Source organism: Peromyscus leucopus, chromosome 8b, assembly GCF_004664715.2.
Source record: "Peromyscus leucopus breed LL Stock chromosome 8b, UCI_PerLeu_2.1, whole genome shotgun sequence".
In the NCBI taxonomy this organism is placed as follows: domain Eukaryota; kingdom Metazoa; phylum Chordata; class Mammalia; order Rodentia; family Cricetidae; genus Peromyscus; species Peromyscus leucopus.
In genome coordinates this window covers 106015771-106040815 of record NC_051086.1, presented here as the reverse complement: position 1 = coordinate 106040815, position 25045 = coordinate 106015771, and the positions used below count along the sequence as shown (strand labels likewise).

Genomic DNA, 25045 nt, shown 5'->3' with positions numbered 1-25045 from the left:
GAAACTGTGTCTTAAAAAAAATAAAAAATACAAAAAAACCTGGGGACATACCTCAGCCATAAAGCACTTGCCTGACATGTACAGGGTTTGACGCCTAGTATTGCAAAAATGTTTAAAACCAAGTAATGGGATGGAGAGATGGCTCAATGGCTAAGAGGACATACTACTCTCATAGAGGACCTGGTTTTGATTCCCAGCACCCATGTTGGTCAATAACTTCTAGGTCCAAGAGGACCCATCACCTCTGACCTGAGAGGGTACCTGGATTCGTGTGTGTGTGTGTGTGTGTGTGTGTGTGTGTGTGTGTGTGTGTGTTGTGTACTTAGTGATATAAGGTTTATCTAGGATGTATGTGTATGTGGACCCTATTTCCAGCATGGCTACCCAGAAGAGGAAGAAACAATCAATCCACAAAAACTAAGGAACTTATTAAAACAGGCCAGGACAGCCGAGCCTGTGGATTTACATGGGAATGAAAAGCCAACAGGAGATGCCATCTCCTTGCTCACCTTTGACTTCTCTGTGGTCGCCATTCTCTTGTGGTTCTGCCTTAGGAGGAGCCAGCACCGCAGCCTGAGTGACCACAGCTTGTCCAGCAACTGTGTATGTGTTTGCTGGGGCCAGTCCAGCCACACTGGTCACCGACACTGCTGGTATCTGGTGGACAACATGGACCGTCTGCACAACAGGCGGCTGAGAGGTGGGCGTGGTCACTGGGGTTGCAACAGTATAGGTGACAGGCTTGATGGCCGGGGGCAGCTGCCGCTGAACAGTGATTAGGACAGGCTGACTAGAGAGAGGTGACCCTGTGGGAGAAGACACGAGCAGGGTTAAGGCGTACATGGCCCTCGGTCTCAGTTTCCACACTCAGCTCTTTTTTTTTTTTTTTTTTAAATATGGAACACTTCACGAATTTGTGTGTCATCCTTGTGCAGGGGCCATGCTAATCTTCTCTGTATCGTTCCAATTTTAGTATATGTGCTGCCAAAGCGAGCACCACACTCAGCTCTTTTAACATGAACACTACACTTTAAAATACAGAACATTACTAACGAGAGACACGTAGTATATTTTTATTAAAATTTTTCAAGATTTATTTTTGTTTACCTGTTTGAGTGTTCTGCTTGCTTTTATGTTTGTGCACCATATGTGTGCCTGGTGCCCACAGAGGTTAGAAGAGGGCACTGAATACACTGGAACTGGAATTATGGATAGTTGCAAACCACAATGTAGTTGTGAACATGAACCCAGGTCCTCTGCAAGAGCAGAGAAGGCTCTCAACCGCAGAGCCATCTCTTCTGCTGAAAATGTAGTATCTTAACAGGGACTTTTAGTTTCCATATCTAATTATTAAAAACTGCAAACTTTGCTTTGTTTTGATTTCTCACAAAACTTTTCAATGGTTACTCCTTCAAGAATATGCCCTATATGAGGGCCCAGAGACACGAGCCATCCTCACCCTGGTAGGACAGAGGCACAAAGCTCAGAAGCAGACCTAGACTTCCAGAGTCACTCCCTTTGGCTTTCAGCAAGTGGACATCAGCAGCTGCAGACAGGTGGCAGCCTACAGTTTCTCTGGACCATCCATCATGCTTAGTGTTAAAACGCTCATCTTTCAACCTTACCCAGGCACACATTTTATTCTATATTATGATTTTGCAAATGAAGTGGCAATATTCATCTACTCATTGAATGGATATATTTTTATTCCAATCAGTGCTTAGTTTGTGTAACTTCTTTTAATGGGAAGAGGATTTTTTTTTTTTTTAATAAAGTAATTGAGAAATAGTCTTTTGAATTTTGTTTTTAGAAACAGGGTTTTACTCTGTATCCCAGGCTGGCCCTAACCTCACAGCAATCCTCTTGCCTCAGCTTCTTGGTTGGGGTACTATCACTACCACACCTGGACTCTGATAAAAAAAGAAAAGGGGCCGGGCGGTGGTGGCACACACCTTTAATCCCAGCACTCAGGAGGCAGAGGCAGGCGGATCTTTGTGAGTTCGAGGCCAGCCTGGTCTCTAAAACAAGTTCCAAGGAAAGGTGCAAAGGTACACAGAGAAACCCTGTCTCAAAAAACCAAAAAAAAGAAAGGAAGGAAGGAAGGAAGGAAGGAAGGAAGGAAGGAAGGAAGGAAAGAAAAGAAAGAAAGAAAGAAAAGAAAGAAAGAAAGAAAGAAAGAAAGAAAGAAAGAAAGAAAGAAAGAAAGAAAGAAAGGAAGGAAGGAAGGAAGGAAGGAAGGAAGGAAGGAAGGAAGAAAGAAAGAAAGAAAGAAAAAGAAAAGGAGAGGGGAGGGGAGAAGAGGAGAGAAGAAAAAAAACTTCCCAGTGCCACTGGGTTTTCCAAAACATTCCACATAAAATGCAGGTACTATACATAAGTACCAGGCACAAGGTACACAGCTTCCTAAGGGTTCTACCACTGCTTTAATGCCAAATACAGGCATCTTTGTCTGGCCCCACTGCCTAACCATCACCACCTCTCCTCCTGTGGTCTCACCTGGTGCACTCTGGGCAAACCGCGCCTCCTGGATGACGGCAAGTTTGGGCTGTGAGGCGCCAGGCTCAGGTTCCAAGGGGGCAGGGGAGCCCTCCCTCGACAGGCTCTCAGGGGTCTGGGCGCCACTCGAGTGAGCAGACAACACTCCCGCGTGGTTGGGAGAGGCTGGGGCACTCCTGGGTCACCAAAAGAAGACAGTGGATTTTCACAGTGATGCTCTAGAGGACTTATCCATTCAATCTCACTTTGTAAAGGGGAGCCTTCTGTCTCCTGCCAATTGAGTGTAGTTCTGTGTTCTGACTTTCTCTCCCATGCATGTCAGAGGCTGCTCAGTTCCATGAAAAGGCTGGTACCCTCCTCCCTGAGCAGTTCCTGTGCAGCTAGCCAGCAGGACGCAGCTGTGAGCAGATTGTGAGGCCTTAAGGCTTCTCATAAGCTCATTTATTTTCCATTAAAAACAGTGTCAATAAGTGTTTGTTTTAAAATCAGGCAAATGAGAAATCTTGAGTTTATAGAACTGAAGGTAGATTTAAAGGATTTTTCACATGCCAAAAGGAAGGAAAACACCATGTGGTCCCATGACCTTGCCTAATGGGGTCTAATTACTTTAAGATGTGCATCAAGTTCAAGGAATCAGCTAACAAACAGGTGGAACCCGTGACAGTATGAAACAGAAACATAACCAACCTTTTCCCCAACTCCCACCCCAACGCCAGGAAGGGCATCCGCAAGCCTTCATTTTTGGAAAGAAGCTCACCAGCACACCGAGGTGATATTACCAACTGTGGGTGCGGTCTCTGGTTCCTGTGTCCTTACCTAGAGGAGAGCGGTCCCAGGGGGGTTCTAAAGCAAGGCACGCCCCTAGGCCGTCTCTTCCTAAAAGCCTGCTCTACCAGCTTGCTCTCGGAGGCTGGATCTATCCTCCAGAAGGAGCCTTTGCCTGGTTCTTCCTGGGAACGTGGCACTTTGATGAAATAACGGTTCAGAGAGAGATTGTGGCGAATTGAATTCTATGAAACATAAAAAAATACGTAGAATTCATATAATTCTTTGTTGAGAAAAGAAGATGTGCCCAAGCCTTAGTGTCCTGTAAAGCAGAAACCTAGATGCTCAATGCAGACACAAGAGTGAGGCTTCGAGGCCCAGCACTCCCTGGCTGAATGAGACTGCTCTGGGTTGGAGCCTTTGTGGCCACAACTCAGGGAATCTCAGGTGGAGGGGGAACCTGGGCATGGGAAAGATGAGGGCTCTGCCATCTCCCATGTCTACCTCCTTCTAAGGCAGGACACAGGCCTGTCACTGCCTCCTTGACTTTTGCCAGGTGGAATCAAGACTAAATCGCCAACTCTTTCTGTTTGAAGATAAACAGCTGACAGAAGCCACTCCTTTAAAAATGTTTGTTATTTCATGTTTTTGCACATAATTATCTGACAGAATCTGTCATGCTATATAACTAGTATACTAACTAGTATAGTATAAAGTATTTATTTTGCAAGTCAGCAAAGACCAGGAGTTATAACTGACTCCACCTTCCAGTCAAGTACTTGGCTCTGCATTTGAAAGAACATCCATGTATTTATTTGAACTTTGTCAATAACTCCATTAGGAAAGCCGAGAAAAACCAACTCCTAAGCAGTCACTCTTTCTTCTTCAGAAAGTTCAGCTTCAAGTTTTCCAGGAGTCTGAGATAGTGCCTGTTGTGACCTGAATGTGACCACACCACTGAAGTACATGTAGGATGAAAAGTCATGAATTAACAGCTATTATCTCTTATTCTTACAACTCTGAGTACATTTAAAATCAAAATTTCAAAATGGTAATAACTCAAAATAAAATCTGGGGATATCCAAAAAAATCCCTAATTTTCTCAATTTCCCATTAATCTTCTAATAAAACTAGCCATGGCCTGAAGCTCTGACTTGACACAGGCAGCTAAGAAATCTAACAAATTGAACATTGTTCAGCATTACTTTATAATCAATCCCAGGGACTGTTCCAGAAGCAACTAGTCACAGGCAGGAAACCAGGCCTCTGACTATTCTGTGGACCTGAGTTACATCGTGAGCAGTGTGAAGGGGCCTGGCTGTGTCTGACTCATTGAGATTTAGAATACTGTTATAAACCAAGATACGTGATACGATGTTTTGTTATCAGGTGTTGCTGACAACCAACCTTTCTTCCAATTCCAGAAAATCAAAGGGGACTGTTCTTGGTGCCCATCATACACAGAAGGCAAGCCTTCACCAGCTGCATTCAGACCTTTCAGGTTTGGAGGAGAGGCAGAGTCAAAGGCTGTATGTTAGGAAAATCAACCCAGACAAAGATGACACAGGCTCAGCACCCCTAATTCAGAACTCCCAAATCACCGGACAGTGGTGGCGCACGCCTTCAGTCCCAGAACTTGGGAGGCAGAGGCAGGTGGATCTCTGTGAATTCGAGGCCAGACTGGTCTACACAGAGAGTTCCAGGACAGTCAGGGCAGTCACACAGAGAAACCCTGTCTCAAAAGAGCAAAACACAAACCAAAACAAAATAAAAACCCAAATCTAAAACTTTGAGGGCAACATGATGCTCCAGTAGAAAATCTGTACTTGCCTTTATGTGCCAAACTGCCATCAAACATGAGCACGCTAGAAACATTAGACTCTAGTCCCACACTCAGAGCACAAAGCCGCAGTATAGAAGACATTCCATAGACACCGGCTACACTAGCCCATGGGAACAACTTGGTTTGCATGTTATTAGCATAATGGGAAAATGGAAGCGGTAACTAGGCTTTCCACCCACCATGAGCCATGAAAGCTGTTCCTCTGCTACCACTCACGTGCTTACGAGACTCATGTAGTACTTGGGATCAGGGGACTGATACTTTCAGTTCAGAGTATTAACAGAATCCACCTAACCACCCCCTTCCAGAAATCTGTATACAGTATGGGGTCAAATTCATAAATGGTCACCTACAATTCCCTAACCAACACTCTTAAAATAGGAGGAAGTGACAAGATACTTAGTTCAGGGACAAACAGAAAAGCACGCATTTTCCATATAATTTTAGGTCTATATACTATGGCCAAGCCTAAGATTAATGCGCCTTCAATCTGCTCTTAAAAGTATGAAAATCCTAACTGATACTCTGGTGACCTATAAATTAGTGTAATCTTAAGAGTAATTTTTGGTGATATTTTGTGTATACTCTAACAAATAAAGCTGGCCTTAAGATCAGAGGTCAAAGCCAGCCACTAGTTAGAGAAGAGGCCAGGCAATGGTGGCACACACCTTTAATCCCAGCACTTGGGATCTTATGCCTTTGCTCCCAGTACTTGGGAGGCTCATGTACCTTTAATCCCAGCACTAGGGAGGTTGAGACAGGAAGTGATATAGCTGGGCGAAGAAAGGAATATAAGACAGGAAAAAAACAGGAGCTCAGTCCTTTCGGCTGAGGAGTTGGTGAGGTGAGAGGTGACTGTGGCTTGTTCCTTTGTCTCTCTGATCTTTCAGCACTTACCCCATAACTGCCTCATGTTTTTATTAAGATCAATTAGGATTCATGCTATAGTAATTCTGTCTTTCTTCAGAGACACAAAGAAGGCTGCAGTTCTTCAATGCTAAATATAAAGGGCACCCAAAACCAGTGATCCTCAGCTCTGAGCATTCCCAGTAGGCAGCCATCCCAGCTTAGTACCTGAGCTCCAGCTCCTATCACTCAGTGCATTCTTATCTGATGCTTTGGTCTCTTCACAGGATGACAGCCCAGTCTTTTCATACTTTTTTATAGGCACAGTAAACATCCCACTCCAGGCTGGGTATAATTATAAAATTATAAGTAATCATTTTGGAAGCAGGTATTACAGTACATTTGTAACCCCAGCTATATAGGAGGCTGAGGCAGGAATATCACAAGTTTGAGGCCAGCCTAGGCAACACAGGGAGACTTGATAGGCAAGAGGTGAGAGGGGGAGGTACTGTGACAGAAAATATAAACATGAATATTCTTTCTATACAATCACTCAGACTGTACCATTTTATGGTAGAATTTCCTGTGTAAATTAACAAAAAAGCTGTTCAATGAGCAGACCCTGTTAATATCCTAAAAGTCAGACTGAATTAGGGACACAAGCTTTTGAGATGGGGGGGGGCACTCATATCCTCCAAACCCACTGCTAGAGAAGAGGACTCAGGTGGAAACCCACCTCTGTGCCTGTGTGTGCCAATGTGTGTGTAGGCCAGAAAACAGCTTTGAGGTTCATTTGTTAGGAGCCAAACACATTGGTACAGAGACAGGGTCTCTGACAGCCTATGGCTATCTGGCCAGTGAGTCCAAGAGAGATGACCGTATTCAACCTCTCCAGCAGCTAGATTTTTACATGGATTCTGTGGATGGAACTCAAGTCCTTGTGCACAAGTTGTAACTGTTGATTTTTTTTTTTTTTTAACCAATTGATATATTTCTCCAGCCCTGGAAATCCACTTTTCTTAAACAGGCTGTTCTATTGAGATATCTTCCCTTCCCCTCCCCCAAAAGAAATGTCCGAATAAATAAGGTATGACATATGGAGATTTAAGTGATAGTTTTTGGAAAGGTAGCCCAGCTCTCATGGCAGTAAAAGACCTAATAAATGTCAATATCCCAAAGTCAAGGATAGGAGCAAGTTAAAAATGCATGCCCATGAGTTAAAAGAGATTCTGGAGCAGGCAATCCCTCTACCCCTAAATTATGTGGAGCCAGAAGGCATGAAGCATTCCTGGAGCAGCCACACTCAGGTGAGAGGCACAGTCATCGTATGAACCTTGATCTGTACAGAGAATATGTCTGGGTAAAAGAAGAGTTAACAGCCATTCAACAGCAAAGGGTCTCTCGCAGTTGCATTGTACTTCCCTGTCTTAAGTGGTTGTAAAGTCATTCCCAGTTGTTGGCAAGAATCAGAGCCCAGGGTCATGTCTTACAGCACAAGCTGGCCTTACCCTTCCAAGCTCTTTTGCAAGAAAGCTTTGTGAGCTCAGGATCCCTCAGGGAAGTATATACCAGAAACACACAGACATAACCAACCACACTGAAGTCTTACTCAAGCTTTCAGAAATACCTCGTCGAGGCCCCTGGAAACAGGTATTTCAAATCATCAGAATTCTGAACGTTAAAAAACAGTAACAAGCCAGGCGGTGGTGGCACACGCCTTTAATCCCAGCACTCAGGAGGCAGAGACAGGCAGATCTCTATTAGTTCTAGGCCAGCATGGTCTACAGAGTGAGATTCAGGACAGGCACCAAACTATGCAGAGAATCCCTGTCTTGGAAAAAAACAAAAAAACAAAAAAACCAAACAACAACAAAACAAACAAGAAAAAACCCCAAGCAAACAAACAAACAAAAAAACATTAGACCTTAAGGGCCTTCACATGCTCACACTGACTGTATTCCATGGTCTCCGTGGTCACCTGAGCAGAGTGGATTGAAGTCAGTATTCTTTGAGACTTTTAAAAATCATCATAGTGTTTTAAGAAAAATGTCATGCTGGGGGGGGGGGAGTGCTGAGAGTCAAACCTAGGACAAGCTGAGCGATTACTCTACTTGAACTCAAAGCCTATTCTCACAGATTAAAACGTCAATGTGGGGCTGAAGAGATGGCTCAGGGGTTAAGAGCACTGCCTGCTCAATACAGCTGGAATTTAATATGTACTATGTTAAGGCCCTTCACACAGAACAGAAAATGGCAATGTTCTCCTAATCCTGTGACTCCCTTGGGGATTAAGAAACACAGCTTGTGTACATCAGGAAAGAGAGGCAGGGAGGGAGATGAGGGTCTTACTTTTCACCTTCTATGATTAAAGATCCCTTAAAATTCAACAGCAAGAATCTAGTTTTAACATGTTTATATATCTGCAAGTAAAAACAGCTTTTAGAACTAAGCATGGTAGCACACACCTTTAATCCCAGCACCCAGCAGGCAAAGGCAGATAGATCTCTGTGAATTCAAAGCCAGGTTGATTAACAGTGTTCTAGAGCAGAATAATTTTTAAAGTGTTTCTTTTTTCTCTTTCAATAAACAGAAAAATCACCCACCCACACACCCATGTTACAATCTCAACTGAACATTGGGGGGGGCGGGTTGTGGTGGCGCATGCCTTTAATCCCAGCACTCAGGAGGCAGAGGCAGGCGAATCTCTGTGAGTTCCAGGAAAGGCACAAAGCTACACAGAGAAATCCTGTCTCAACCCTCCACCCCACCCCACCGCCCAAAAAATAAATAAAAAATTTAAAAAAATTATCTTTGTTCATCAAACCAAAGTCTCAAATAATGCTGTTGTCATTCCTGGTTATTTAGTAAATTTTTAAAAATTCACAATACCTCTCTTTTATTGTTTTTTTTTTTTTTTTTTTTTTTTTTAACATTCTGCATTCCAAACCTAAGCCTTCCCAAATCACCTCAATTTCTGAAGTTTTCTACACATCCAGAAAATGGCAACACAGAATGGATACACAGAGAAAAGCCTGTGCAGTGTATGGGTTAAAACTTATGGGGAGGCCAGGGAGACACACACCTTTCATCTTTGCACTTGTAAGGCAGAGCCAGGCAGATCTCTGTGAGTTCAAGGCTAGCCTGGTCTACATTGTGAGTTCCGGGACAGCCAGAGCTGCATGGTGAGACCCTTTCTCAAAAAACAAACAAACAAACCCAAAAATCAAAAACCAAACCTAAACAAACCCTTCTGGGAAACCCCAGCCCCCGGAGCAGCAGCACTGTGAAGAGGCTGGAAGTGCAGGTTCTTTAGATGGGGAGAATTCTGCAAAGTAACTGTATATAATACAGGCCAAGAATAAAAACTCTATTCTAGCCAGCAGTGGTGTCGCTTTAATCCCAACACTTAGGAGGCAGAGGCAGGCAGATCTCTGTGAGTTTGAGGCCAGCCTGGTTTACAGAGCGAGATCCAGGACACCCACACAGAGAAACCCTGTCTTGAAAAAACCAAAAACAAAACCAAAACAACCAAAAACCCTCAATTCTAAAAAGAGGGATAACACCAGTAAAATTGTTTAAAAAACTGTCTCTGTGAAATATAAAGTTCCTATATTTCCCGAAGCAGACAGAGGTGAACGAGTAAGAATAGACTTCAGTTTACTATCCCAGGCTTTATGTATCCCATGGAAAACCTGATTTCCTGGATAGTAAAAGCATCCGTTTCAGTTTTCTTCAGAACCACTGCTCCTTCTGTGTAGAAGAGCAGGGAACTATGAGGCCTAGCACTTCAGTGGGAGACTCCCTCCTCCAATGACTTCTAGCATTTAAAAAGCAGAATTTTAACATCTTCTCTGGACAAGCAGCATCTTCAACGCACAGGATGAGAGTGAGCTGAAATGGACTTACCTGCCAGCCCTTGTCCGCAGTCCTGTAGTATGGGTAGTTTTTAGTGATGTGTGTATAAATTCCATTGAGGGTGAGCTGCTTATCAGGAGCCATCGTGATTGCTTGTACTATCAACTGTGCATAGGAGTAAGGTGGCTTTGAGTCATCCTGTGTTAGAGAAAAAAAGCACCTAAGAGTCAAGAGCATTCTTTTAGGTGTTCTTGCAACAGTGCTGGGTTTTTTGTTGTTGCTGTTGTTTTCCAATACAGGGTTTCTCTGTGTAGACTTAGCTGTCCTGGAACTCCCTCTGTAGACCAGGTTGGCCTCAAACTCAGAGATCTGACTGCCTCTGCCTCTCAAGTGCTGGGATGAAAGGTGTGTGTCACCATCACCTGGCAACAATGGTGTTTCTATTATAAAAGTAATATAATCGGGAAGATTTGGGAAAAATAAGTAGAAAAATTGTAGAACACCACAGAAAGATTAAAAATCATATAAGAAGCCAGGAGTGGTGGTACATGCCTTTAATCCCAGTACCCAGGAAGCAGTAGGAGGTGGATCTCTGAGTTTGAGGCCAGCCTGGTCTACAAAGAGTTTCAGGACAGCCAGGGGTGTAACACAGAGAAATGCTATGGAGTTGGGGGTAATCACATAGGAGAAAATAAAACTGATCAAGGCCACTGGACTTCAGTGAAATCCAAAGCAATTCATATCAAGAAGCACCCTATGACATGGAGAGGAACTGTTAAGTCCAGGTGGGATGCAGAGCAAGCAGCAGCCCAATCGTGGTGCTGATGGGGATCTTCCCATACACCAGAAGTCACAAGAGCACTACATGTAAAATGATGCCTATAAAGAACTCAAACAGAGTCACTGCTTATTCTAGTCTGCTGACAGCTCCATTTTTCCAGCATATTAAAATCCCACATGTATCAGCAAAAGCCTCTGAGGACAGAGTTCCTAGTTCCTATATGAACTTCTGGAAAATAGCAAAACAATATAAATTAAAAGAAGCAATCTGCAGGCTGGAGAGATGGCTCAGAGGTTAAGAGCACTGGCTGCTCTTCAGAGATCCTGAGTTCAATTCCCAGCAAGCACATGATGGCTCACAACCATCTATAATGAGATCTGGTGCTGTCTTCTGGTGTGCAGGCATACATGCAGGCAGAACACTGTATAATAAATAAATAAATAAATAAATAAATAAATAAATAAATAAATAGATCTTTAAAAAAGAAAAGGAAGCAATCTGTAAAAGAATATATTCAAATAATATCACTTATTCAAAGCACATTCAGTATAAGACCTGGATTTGATCACCATCACTGCAAGGATGTAAACTATTCACATATAAAGCATATACTTTATTTACTTGTTTGTTTGTTTGTTTAATGTGTGGGTATTTTGCCTGTACATTTATATCTGCACCATGTGTATGCCGTGCCATGTAGGACAGAAGAGAGAATCAGATTCACTTAGAACTGGAGTTATAGTTTGTTAGCCACCATGTGGGTGCTAAGATTTGATCCCATGTCCTTTGGAAGAGTAGTTAGTATTCTTAACTGCTGAGCTACATCTCCAGACTCTTCTCCAACCCTGACTTTTATTTTTAGATTTTACATAGTTCTAAAACAAACCATTATTGTGCTACATAGTGAATTTAAGGCCAGCCTACAGAATAAGACCCTATCTCAAAAAACAAAATAAGAACAAGAACACCATCTCACTAGAGATGCACTTAGGGATAGGGGCAGAATCAGAAGGCATAAAAGAACAGAGCTGATCAAAGACGAGACAGTTTTGTCCTGTAAGTTGTTGGTACAGAGATGTTTGGCAATTCTCCATATGGAAAACCTTAACCATCCAACCAATGCCAGCATCCAGAAGACTACCACAGCCCACTTTAAATAGCTAACCTTATTTTGCTATCACTTAGGCTACAAAAGGCTCTGCCTAAGCACCCACAAGAGCCCATTCCAAGTTTCTAGGAAAAGAACCAGGGATAACAGAACCTGAGTCCGAGATGTGGATGAGAAGCTGTCCTTACACCATGTGCTCAACTCCATCCCTGATCAAATGGCCAATGTATCCCTAGGGCTTTTTTCTTACAAGTTTCTAAGGATGTCTTCATTTGTTCCGGGAGTCAGTTCTCTTTTTTTACTATGTGGATCCCAGGAATCAAACTCAGACCTTCAGTCTTTGTGACAAGTGCCTTTATCTGCTAATCTATTTTGCTGGCCTTAAAAATGCTGTTTTTGTGTTTTTAGAAACAATGTCTCACTAACTACCTCCAATGGTCTGAAACTTGCTACGCAGACTAGAATGGCCTTGAACTCAAGAGATCCTCCCACCTCTCTCCTCCCAAGTGCTGAAATTAAAGGCATACCATACTGAGCATAAAAATACTTTTATTTTTAAATAATTTAATATAGAAAATGCTCAGAATATATCCAAATGGGTGGAACAAATTTTGCAAAGTGAGCATCAGTAGAGCCAGTACCCAGCAGCTCCTGCATGGCCCTTAGTCTACAACTCCTGCCTCATAAAGACCACTATTAGCTCTGACAGTATAGTCACTACCTTTCTACTGTGATGTTTCACTCTACCACAGAAGAATGCCTCTGTGTGCACAAGGTACACCGCTATGACTTGCTCACTCCATGGCCCTGTTGTGTTGTGTGTGAACATGTCACATTTTTCAAATATATAATGGAAGGAGCAACAAGTACAGACTGTTCTTTCTCTTAACACTACAACAACAGCTTTTCTGTTACTAACAATTTCATACATATTCAGCTATCAGCACTGTGCCTACAGTTGCCCTAGGGTCTTCAATTGTGTGGTGAAGGATTTAAAAAATGCACTACACGGGGCTGGAGTGATGGCTCAGAGGTTAAGAGCACTGGCTGTTCTTCCAGAGGTCCTGAGTTCAATTCCCAGCAACCACATGGTGGCTCACAGCCATCTAAAATTTGATCTGGTGCCCTCTTCTGGCATGTAGGCAGAATACTGTATACATAATAAATAAATAAATCTAAAAAAAAAAAAAAAAAAAAAAGAACTTAATCAAATCCATATAGATGCCTATTTCACTGAGGTGGTGTGCTGGTTAGTTTTTGTCCACTTGACATAAACGAGGATCAATGGGGAAGAGCTCAATTGAGGAATTACCTCTATCAAAGTAGCCTATAGGAATATCTGTGGTGCATTTTCTTGATTAATTATTGATGTGAAAGGGGCTAAGCCACTGTTAGCATGTCACCACTGGGCAGGTGATTCTGGACGGTATAAGCAAGCAAAAGGCCAGTAAGCAGCAGCATTCCTCTCATGGTCTCTGCTTCAGTTGCTGCTTCTGGATTCCTGTCCTGACTTTCCTCAGTAATGGACCATTATATGGATGTGTAAGACACAGCAACCCTTTCCTCCCCCAAGTTGCTTTTGGTCAGGGTTTTATCACAACAACAGGGAAACTGAACTACAACAACATGGTGTTCCTAAAAGGACTTGTCACACAGATGACCAATGTTTACATAATGTTCCCCAGGCCCAGGTACAAGACTATAGACATTTACCTTTGGGCTGTCTCCACCTGAAGCTTCCTTTTCATTTTCTGGCTGTGAATTGTCAGCCATTAAATTGAGGTCAGATGGTATCACACGGCCCATTTTGTACCCTGAAGATCCTGCTCCCCGGGGACTGGATGGGCAGGAGTTTGCAGCACTGTGAAAGAGGAGGGAGAAAGTCTACTTTATAGCAACAGCACTGTTTTACAATAAATATTTCAGATCAGGGAAAACAAACATTTCTTTTTAAAGATGTATTTATTTAATTTTTTTAAATGTGTTTTGCCTCATGTATGCTTATGTGAGTGCCTAAAGGAAGCCAGGATAGGGTGTTGGATCTCCTAGAATTGGAGTTACATTTCTCCAGAGCCACTTACTTTTCCTCAAACAGCCCTTCATTCTGTACTTCAGGCTGGTCTTAAACATGCAATTTTCTGGCCTTAGTTTCTGAAGCACTGGAATTGTATGTGCTACCATGTCTATCTAGCTAAACTGAAAAGAAGAAAAACGAGAATAGCAGTATCCACCCCCACTTCCCCAGCTGAGGATCGAACCCAGGGCCTTGCGCTCTACCACTGAGTTAAATCCCAAACCCAAGAATAGCAGTATTTCTTAAGAAAAAAAATGTACTTCTAGGAATTCTTTGTGGTGTTTAAGATTTCTTCATGTAGCAATGTGTCAGGAAATGCAACTGTCAAGACAAACTGTGAGAAGGCAGTGTTCCATTTATTCTGCCAGAGAAAGTAAGCCATCACAGCCAACAGCAATTTAACTTTTTTTTAAAATTTTATGTGCATTAGTGTTTTGCCTGTATGTATGTCTGTGTGAGGGTATCAGATTCTCTGAAGCTGGAGTTATAGATGGCTATGAGCTACCATGTAGATGCTGGGAAGTAAACCTGGGTCCTCTGGAAAAGCAGCCAGTTTTCTTAACTTCTGAGACATTTCTCCAGCCCCAAAGTTAAATTTTTTTTAAAAAAGATTTATGTTACATGTTTGAAGTGTTTACCTATGTATACATGTACCATATGCATGCCTGGTGTGTGTGGAGGCCAGAAGAGGGTGTTGGATTTCCTGGAACTGGAATTGGATGTTTGTGAGCTGCTACGCTGTGCTAGGAACTGAACCTGGGTCCCTCTGTAAGAGCAGGAAGTGCTCTAAGACTGAGCCATTTCTCTGGCCCCTTAAAAATTTAAATTTCAGCTTCCAAGTATGGTACCTAAAGACTCAATCACTCTCACTCTATGAGAAGTTTTGGAAGAAATATAATTAATCTGTCAGTTCTTCAATGAAAATACATATTTTAAAAAGTGGAACAGGACTAGACTTAGAGCTGGGATCCAGAAGCAGGGGCAGAGGCAGGAGGACCTCTGTGAATTCAGGGATTGGGGGGAGAGGGGAGGGGAGAGACGGAAGGAAGAGCCCCAGACTTAGTCATCAGGGTTAGAGACCCCAAAGACCCCAGTTCCACCCCCTGCCACCACAGCTCCCCTCAATGCTTTTCTCTGCCACCAGCAAGTGAAGGAACACATGAATACCCACAATTCTGAGAATAAATGATGGACGAGAGCTCAGTCAGAAATAAGCCATTTATACTATCCCCTCTAAGGCTCAGGGAATAAACTGGAAGATGGAGACAAGGGTAGTGAAATCTCCACCTCTAGATAGGACACGATCAATGTAATCATAAACTCATACCAGATCTGCACAAGGCAAGCCCTCTTAACCATCAGTTATGGATAGTGGAAGGGATCATGGGACCCTAGGCCTTACCTCTGGGTAGCAGTAACTTGGGAGACTTGGGAAGAGTGCAATTGCCTTCAGTTATATAACCACTGGTGTGCTCACCAGACTCCAAAGGGTAATTCCAAGGCCACAGAAATGGCTCTGGTTAAAAAAAAAAAAAAAAAAAAAAAAAAAAAAACAAACCAGGGGCTGGAGGGATGGCTCAGCGGTTAAGAGCATTGGCTGTTCTTCCAGAGGTCCTGAGTTCAATTCCCAGCAACCACATGGTGGCTCACAACCATCTGTAATGAGATCTGGTGCCCTCTTCTGGCCTGCAAGCATGCATGTAGGCAGAACACTGTATACATAATAAATAAATCTTTAAAACAAAACAAAACCCCAAAAGGATACAAACAAAACAGTAATCCCACAACCTACCAACATGTGAGAACTACAATTCACAACACAGAAACTTTAAGTAAACTCCTGATAGCCAGTTACAGTGAAAATAGATAGGGTCACTTTGAGTACACCTATGTGGCTAAAAAACCTGTGAATGTGCTACCTTCAGCCTCTGCTATACCTGATGGTTCCCGTGGGAGAGGGAAGGGGGCTGATGAGGTGGGCCATAGTGTCTGGAATGTTGATGGTCAGGGGTGAGATGTGGGGCTGCACAGGCTTCACGGGCGACTCTGGGGCTTCTTGCTTCTCTCTCTTCTCACTGGACAGGGCTGTGAATGTGATCTTGATATTTGTGCTCGGGAACCTGAAAGTGCACCTGGAAACAAAAACCGATGGTCAGTTCCCGTCTGCTGTCCACCAGAAGCCTGGGCTTCAACACTTCAAAGCCCACCCATAATGTACCAGTCATCTAATGAATGAGACCACAAATAAGGTGTTTCATACAACACTAGACACAGTGGCATCCACCTGTGAACCCAGCACTTGGGAGGTAGGAGTAAGAGTTCTAGACCAACTCTAGCTGAACAAAGGTAGAGGGCAACCTAGGCTACATGAGTGAGACATGCCCTTCACCCCAAAAAGACAGACGAGAGGTCCAGACAGAACACACACACACGAACACACACACACACACACACACACACACAGAGAGAGAGACAGAGAGAGAGAGAGAGAGACTCAGACCAGCATAAGAAAATAAAAAGTATAGACCAAAAATAGGAAAAAAAAAAAAAAAAAAAAAAAAAAGAAAATCAAATGTCTGCCAGGTGTAGTCCCCAGCAACACCTAAGTTCCCTTTACATGTTTATTAGGGTATACAATATATCACCACACTGAACACTGGGATTAAAGATGTGTCTGTATACTGTGTGAGTTCCTGGTACTCATGGAGGTCAGAAGAGGGCATCAGATCCCCTATAACTGGAGTTATAGAGAGTTGCAGGCCACCATGTGGTAACTGAATCTGGGTCCTCTACAAGAGCAGCCAGTGTGTTTAACTGTTGAGCCAACTTCTTAAAACACTTTCTTAAATTTCAATTCTGAAACTGATGTCATGGTACACACCTGCAATCCCAGCACATCAGACATGGAGGCAGGAGGACCAGTCAAAGTCAGCCTTAGCCACACGAGCCCTATATCAAAAAAACAAAAACAAAAACATAAATTTTTAAAGAAAAAAATTCATCTTTCTAGGCTAGAGGAGTTTGGAAGAAGAAAGAAAAAAAGACCACTTCCAATGAGCCCAACTGTTTAAATGTCCTCTCAGGAATCAAATAACACTGAAACTTGGTAACATTAACGGCCTTAGTTAACCAGAGCACCCATACACAGAATGAATGAAACATTAGTGGGCAGTACATTTCCACAGATGGACTTGCTTCTGTGCATACCTACCAGCGAACCTTGATTCCAAAGACTCTCATGACCTGGTGCAGTGTCCCAGTGGCTTGTGATGAGCAGTTTGGGTGGCTCATCTGAGTTTCCTTACACAACCAATTTTGTCTCAACAATTCTGTCCCCTAATTCTATTAACCAAGACTCTGAAAAGAGCTCTACACCACTGTTCTGTCTGAAAATGTTGTTGGAAAAGCTGGCTCAATTGTGGTATAGGCTTGTTATGCCAGCTACTCAGAAAGCAGAGGAAAGGGTCACAAGCTCAAGGCCTGCCTGGGCTATAGAGTGAGACCCCATCTCAAAATAAAGAGTAAAAAGGTAATGATTAGCTAAGTGATAAGAGTGTGTGTCTAGCTTCAAACCAGTAGGAAAAGAGAAGGAACAAACACAGAGCAACAGGAGAACAAATGGAGCAGATAGGAGCTGATGACATCAGGACACAGATACCAAGCAAATGGAGAATGGATCCACAAATGGTTCTCCCATGCAACAGAATGCCACTCAACGAATGCAAAGGAAAATCACTCATGCAAGTAACACAGATGCATCTCAAAAACATCATTCAAAGAAAGTCAACACAAGAGTTTGCTCCACCTGATTGTATTTAATGAAATCCTGAAAACCACACGACTAATCCAGGGTAACACAGCAGTGACTACCAGGGCTCCCGCAGGAAGAGGATGCTTGCAATTCTGAGGGTAAATGTGGTGCTCTATTCTCCAGACTGGGATGGACACTGCCAGGATGTACACGAGCATCAATCAACTCTTTGAAAGGCTCCCTCAAATTAGGTTTGTTCTGTTCTATATAAAGTATACTTCAAAGAGAGCTTATTAGAAATACCAACCAAGTCAGGATAGCTTGGTGGGTAAAAGTACCTGCTGTATGGGCCTGATCACCTAAGTTTGAACTCCAGAACCCAGGGTGGAAATAAAGAACTCCTGAAAAATGTCCTGTGAAAAGTGTGCATACTCACAGACATACAACAATAATTAATTTAAAAACAAACAAGCCGGGCGGTGGTGGTGCACGCCTTTAATCCCAGCACTCGAGAGGCAGAGGCAAGAAGATCTCTGTGAGTTCGAGGCCAGCCTGGTCTACAGAGTGAGTTCCAAGAAAGGTACAAAGCTACACAGAGAAACCCTGTCTCGAAAAAACAAAACAAAAAACACAAACCACCAAACCAACCACAGTGGTGTCCTTTTCCCTACCCCTGAAAATCACTCTGACCACAGTTCAGGGTGTACATTAACTCTGAAGTGACACCCTAGACTAAGTGTTACTGTTGCTTTACCTGGAAGGGTCTGAACAAAGTGAGTTTAAAGTCTAGAAGTACTTTTTCTCTAATCACTAATGAAGTTGATAATCACATAGCAGTAAAGAGTTTTTACATGTTTGACTCTGGGTGAAGTATTTCCTTATCAGAACTCTTGATAACAAGATTGTCCTCCACCACACTCAGGCACCTGCGGTGACAAATGCCACAAGCCCACCTAAATGTGCCTTAGATCCCAACACTCTACATCACACCTGCACTCAAGAGGACTGTCTTAAAAAATGTCACTGGAATGGCTAATAAGCACATGAAAAGATCCTCATGTTATCAGCTAGCAGGGAAACACAAATTCAAACTACAATACCTGCTAAAGTACCAGAAATGAAAAGAGGGAAAATGTCAAGGCTGATGAAGCAAAGCACTCTGAGCTACAGTTCACAGTATCTTTTATATGGCTATAACCATAAAAGGTAAATGCAAGCACCACCCCTCAGCCAGGCAAGAGAAAGCTAAGAAGCAAACCCAGCAGAAACATAGATGAGCTCACCAAAAAAATATACACTAGAATATTCTCAGAAGGCAGAGGCAGGTGGATCTCTGTGAGTTCAAGGCCAGCTTGGTCTACAAAGCAAGTGCAAGGACTACATTAAGATACCCTGTTTCAAACAAACAAACATCCAACAGAACAACAACACGTTTCTATTTAAAAACATCCTTTTGACTGGGAGGTGGTGGCACACACCTTTAGTCCCAGCACTCAGGGGGCAGATCTCTGTGAGTTCCAGGCCAGCCTGGTTTACAGAGTAAGATTCAGGACAGGCACCAAAACTACACAGAGAAACCCTGTCTCAACTCCGCCACAAACAAACAAACAAAAAAAAAACAAACAAACAAACATCCTTTTGGAGGCTGGAGAGATGGCTCAATGGGTAAGAGCACTTATTGCTCTTGTGGAGGACCTGGGCTCAGTTCCTAAAACCCACATAGCAGCTCACAACTATCTAACTCCAGTTCCAGGAGATCTGATGCTATCTTCTGATCTCCATGGGTACCAGGCGCACATGTGCACAGGCATACATGCAGGCAAGACACACATATGCATTCAAGTAAAATAAAATAAAATAAAATAAAATAAAATAAGCAAAAACATACTTTATCTGGGTGTGGTGGTGTATTCCTTTAATACTAGCACGTGGAAGGCCAGACTAGAGGCTAGCCTGGTCTACATAGCAAGTTTTAGGCCAACCAAGGCTATACAGTGAGACCCTGCCTCAAAATAAGTAAAACAGAAATTCTTTCTTGGAGGTTGAGGCAGGAAGGAGGATCACTCAGAGTTCCATACCAGCCTGGGCAACATAGTGAGACCCTGTTTCAAAGGAACAAAGCCAGCCAGGCACAGCTGCATAGTTTCACACACTTGTAATCTCAATATTGAAAAGCTGAGGCAGCACTACCAAGAATTCAGGCCAGCTTGAACTATATGATGTTCCAAGATGGTCTGATCCACAGAATGGTACTTAATCTCAATAAACAAATGCTAAAATAATAAATAAATAAATAAATAAATAAATAAATAAATAAATAAAAGTTTGGGGATAACTAATTTTTTAGGAAAGCCTCCTAACTTAAAATCTATCCAAAGAGCTAGACATGGTAGTATGTACCTGTAACCATGACAGTCCTGAGAGTGAAGCAGGCAAAACACTTGAGAATATTCATAACAGCATTATCCATAATAGCTCCAAATAAAATTATGTGTCTATAAGTAGTAGAATAAATCTTACTAAATTTGCATTCTTAAAAGCTTTATAGAGGGCTGGAGAGACAGCTTAGAGGTTAGGAGCACTGGCTGCTCTTCCTAGAGGTCCTGAGTTCAATTCCCAGCATCCACATGGTGGCTCACCACCATCTATAATGAGATCTGGTACCCTCTTCTGGCATCCAAGCAAGCATACATGCAGGTAGAACATTGTATACATAATAAATAGATTTATTTTTTTAGAAAAAAAAGCTTTACAAAAATGAAGCTGGGCAGTGGTGGTACACACCTTTAATCCCAGCACTCATGAGGCATGGGCAAGCAGATCTCTGTGAGTTCGAAGCCAGCCTGGTCTACAGAGTGAGTTCCAGGACAGTCAGGGTTACACACAGAAACCCTGTCTCAAAAAAACAAACAAACAAAAGAAATAAAAAGCAAGCTTTACAAAAATGAAATGAACCACAGTTATGTTAAAGACATAGACTAATTTCATAAGCATACTATCTAAATCCCTTCACCTCAGAGTCTATTCTTTATTCCATATACATCTAAAAGCATAGACATCTAATATATGGTTTAGAATTCAGGACAGTGGTTTCAGGAGGCACAGTATGGGAGGGGTAACAGTCAAGACGGACACTGATGATATGCATCCTAACTTTGACAGGCCACAGAGGTGGCCTTCATTAAGTTTTACCTGGGTCAGGATACTTCTGCATTTGTATTACAGTAAAGAAGCAATGATGATGATAAAAATGCTATCTATCTCTTAGTGACTCAGCAGGGACTAGAGGAATGCTCAAGTGAGAAGAAGGAACAGGTAAGTAGTTCTGTGTATTCAGAGAAGTGGGTAGGCAGGTGATGAACCCACAGGCTATGGAAAGACTAGGACTAAGGAGAAAACCTGGAAGGAAGAAACAGCAGAGCTGCCCGAGCATGCTACTCTTAGCATTTTATTCTTCCTGCCCTTCCCCAGTGATTGCCTTTGTATCTTATACAGGTCTACAGTCCTTTGTCCAAATTCCAAAAGCAAAGGTTCTGAAAATCTAACCTCAAATCCCCTGACAGCCCATTCTGACCTGCATTGAAGTAGTAGAGTTATTTATAGCCTTCAATTGCCCCACTTAGTGAGAACATCCTTGTGTTTTTGCCTCAGAAGTCTAACAGTGTGGATCACAAGGTACTGTGAGTGTGAAATCACATACAGCCCATATAGTGTCCACTTTTCTTAAGTCCACCAGACCTGTAGGTTTCCAGTGAGACCCCTACAAGTACTGTATCTAACACAGTACCACTTCTCACAGAATTTCTCTAAAATATCCTGATTTGTTGAAGAGGCAAATTAGATGATTATAAGGAAAGGAGTAAGTCCACTAAGCTGCTGTCCTAGACCACTAATTAGTATTTCTATTGTTACTGATAGGTAATAAATGTTCCCAGGATACTTACCAGTATTTCTGATCACTCTCTCAGCAGGCCCAAAATTATCCAGAGAAACAAGCAAAGAAGCAAGCTGGTAACTCTTGCCCTCTACTGGGCATGTCTTAAAGCCCAACATGGCTGCAAGGAGCAGAGGTTCACATACTACACTAGACAAAAGTATTCAGCTGCTGCCTAGTGAGTTAAGCAAAATTTTGACTCATAGTTTATATGATCCTTGGTCACTGGGCAGACTATTAAAGGAAATCTCTTTACCCTTAACACACTGAACCTGTAGCTGCTCAAAATACAATTTTAAAAAATGACATTTTGAAGCCAGGCGGTGGTGGTGGTGGTGGTGGTGGTGGTGGTGGTGGTGGTGGTGGTGGTGGTGGTGCACACCTTTAATCCCAGCACTTGGGAGGCAGAGGCAGGTGGATCTCTTTGAGTTTGAGGCCAGTCTGGGCTACAGAGTGAGTTCCAGAAAAGGCTCCAAAGCTACACAGAGAAACCCTGTCTCAAAAAAACAACCCCCGCCCACCAAAAAAAAAAAAAAAAAAAAAAAAAAGACATTTTGAGGCGGGCAAAGTGGCACAAGCCTTTAAGCCAGCACTCAGGAGGCAGAGACAGGCAGATCTCTGAGTTTGAGGCCAGCCTGGTCTAAGTTCCAGGACAGCTAGGGCTACACCAAGAAACCCTGTCTCCAAAAACAAAACAAAACACAATTCCATTCTAGGGTTAAAATGGCTGAGTTGGTAGAATGCTTGCCTGGGATCTATGAGGACCTAAGTTCAATCCCTTCCCCTAGTACCACAAAATGAACAAACAAAATTTCATTCTAAAAGGGAGTTCACCATTTATCCTTTTATGTTTTAACTTGACAACAGGAAATGACATTTATTTTCCTTAGATTCCCTATTTCCCAAGATTCAACTGTTCCTACCACATGCCAACTTTAGCCTCAGGAACAGACTCTACAGAGGAGGTTTGCTTAGCACGACTGCAAATGGAACACAGTGAACCAGGCTATCACTCCCTCCCACAGCAAGATAAGAATCATCTTCCATTTACCTTAAATCCAAAAGAAACGATATTATCAACCCAGTCAAAATGAGAAACCAGAATTCTCTTCCTGTCTGAGACAGGCCTGGGTAGCAAATTTAGTAATCCTCTTTTCACAAAACCAGAAAGTAAACCAACAAAAGCCTAACCAAAAAACCCTACTAGCTTGCACCCTTGACACACAGTCTTAAATTGTTTAAAATTTCAGATCCTTATAGACAGTATTAATTCATACAAAGAAAGAATTTAATCTCCACAGTGATCAATCAGCTCTTTGTTAAAACTTTTATTTGGCTAATTTATGTTTTTTGACATTTTTACTTATTTATTTGGGGGAGGAAGTGTCCACCACAGCTGATTCTCTCCTTCTACTATGTAAGTTTTGAGGATTGAATTCAGAGCCCAGATGCTCAGGCTTGGTGGTAACCACTTCTATCTATCGAATGAGCCATCTTGCTGCCCCAAATTGACTTCATTTCTTATAATCTCAGACACCAAACACACATTTTTAAAAACGGGTCTTGATTTCTTATCATAGGAAAAACAGAATTCAAAGAGATCAAACAGAAAATCCTAATCTGCTCAGGTTATTACATCTGATCCATTTGCTCTAATTTACCAGAAATGCAGACAAGGACTGTCAAGTACATTTTCCTCCTTTATGATTTCTTCAAACTCTCCTTGGGAGTGAGATGAGGGGGAAAACTACATCTGATATTATTAATTAAAACAATGTGGTGGTTTGAATGAGATGTCCCCCACATCCTAAGTTATTTGAGTACTTGGTCCCCAGCTATTGGCAAAGTTCTAGCAGGCTTAGGAGATGTATGTGGCCTTGACAGAGTAAGCATGTCACTTGGCTTTCCAGTGCACTCTCCCGCTCACTCTCTCTCACTCTCCCCTCCAACTCTCCTTGTTAAAGATGTGAACTCTTCACTTGCTGCTCTAGCTGTCATGCTTCCCCACCATGGCCATGATAATGATGGACTATCAATCTTCTGGAACGGTAAGTGCGAATAAACCCTTCCTTTTTATAAATTGCCTTGGTCGTGGTATTTTATCATTGAAACAGAAAAGTATCTAATGCAAACTTAGAAAAATAGCAGATGTCTTACCATAAACAGAACAGCTTCATAGCCTATAAACAGGCTGAAAAGGAAACACAAAAACCCCAAACTAGCCAGGCAGTGGTGGTGTTCAGCTTTAATTCCAGCACTTGGGAGGCAGAGGCAGGTGAATCTTTGAGTTCAAGGACAGCCAAGGCTACATAGAGAAACTCTGTCAAACAAAAAAAACAAAAATACAAACCACCCGAAGCCAAAGAGATGGCTCAATGGTTGAGCGTAGTTGCTTCTCTTACAGAAGACTTGGATTCTGTTTCCAGTATTCACATGGCTGCTCACAACTACTCACAATAGCTGTTCCATAGGATCTGATGCCTCCTTCTGACCATTGTGGCTCACAGACTTACATGCAAGCAAAATACTCATACACAGAAATAAATAAATCTTTAAAAAAAAGATTTATTTATTTATTACATATACAATGCTCTATCTGCATGTACACCTGCAGACCAGAAGAGGGCACCAGATCTCATTACAGGTAGTTGTGAGCCACCATGTGGTTGCTGGGAATTGAACTCAGGACCTCTGGAAGAACAAGCAGTGCTCTTAACCACTGAGCCATCCCTCCAGCCCAGAAATAAATAAATCTAAAACAATTTTTTTCTTTTAAAAAGAGCAAAGTCAGACTGGAGACGGCTCAAGAGCACTGGCTGCTCTTCCTGTCTCAAGAAACAAACAAATGAAATAAAATCTGGCGGCTGGAGAGCTGGCTCAGTGGTTAAGTGAGTGTACTAATTGCAAGGATCAGAGTTCATGTCCCAGCAATGAAACTATGACAGTTCACAATCACCTACAACTCCAGATCCAGGGTATCTGATATCTCTGGCCTCCCTGGGCACCTGCACTCACAAGCACATATAGACACACATACATATAATTAAAAACAAAATAAATCTTTAAAAAAGAAAGAAAGCTGGGTGTGGTAACTCACCCCTTTAATCCCAGCACTCAGGAGACTGGGTTCTGAGTTCAAGCAACAGAAGATCTGAGTTCAAGGCCAGCCTTGAACTAGAGATCTCCAGAACAGCCAGGGCTGCATAGAGAGACCCTCTCCAAAAAAAAAGAGAAAGAAAGAAAGGAAGGAAGGAAGGAAGGAAGGAAGGAAGGAAGGAAGGAAGGAAGGAAGGAAGGAAGGAAGGAAGGAAGGAAGGAAAATGCACACAGAGAAAAAACTTCTACAAAAGAACAGGATAAGTTTGTTAGTCCTATCACTTAGGAGGCAGATGCAGGAGGATGGCAGCAAGTGTGAAGACAGCTTGGTCTTCAGAGGTCCAGATCAGCTGTTTCAAAACAAACTAAAAAGTTTTTTTTTTTAAATCGTTGAGAAGCTAATTTCAAATAGTTTGACAGTATTCTGTAAGAAACAGGGAAGGAAGTGGAGGGGAGGAAAGTGAAAGTTGTTGAGCTACCAAGTCACTAAACTCAG

The 25045-nt window shown here is 42.5% G+C and overlaps 1 protein-coding gene and 1 non-coding gene across 4 annotated transcripts in view; both read right to left on the bottom strand.

Moving 5' to 3' along the window:
* Foxk2 (forkhead box K2) overlaps positions 1 to 25045 on the bottom strand; it is a 48212-nt gene that overhangs the window by 8893 nt on the left and 14274 nt on the right. For 2 of the 3 annotated variants that reach the window (XM_028884964.2, XM_028884965.2), the window contains exons 2-7: positions 15706 to 15900; positions 13408 to 13555; positions 9857 to 10003; positions 3313 to 3506; positions 2497 to 2672; positions 510 to 806 (exon numbers count right to left, since the gene is read on the bottom strand). In XM_028884964.2, coding sequence (XP_028740797.1) covers positions 510 to 806; positions 2497 to 2672; positions 3313 to 3506; positions 9857 to 10003; positions 13408 to 13555; positions 15706 to 15900 — 1157 coding nt within the window. Of the gene's footprint in view, positions 1 to 509; positions 807 to 2496; positions 2673 to 3312; positions 3507 to 9856; positions 10004 to 13407; positions 13556 to 15705; positions 15901 to 16649; positions 16718 to 25045 lie in introns of those variants that run through there. The other variant, XM_037201396.1, reaches the window with a different exon arrangement.
* Positions 891 to 997, bottom strand: LOC114703964. Its single transcript, XR_003736209.1, has one exon. It is a non-coding gene; the product is annotated as a U6 spliceosomal RNA (small nuclear RNA).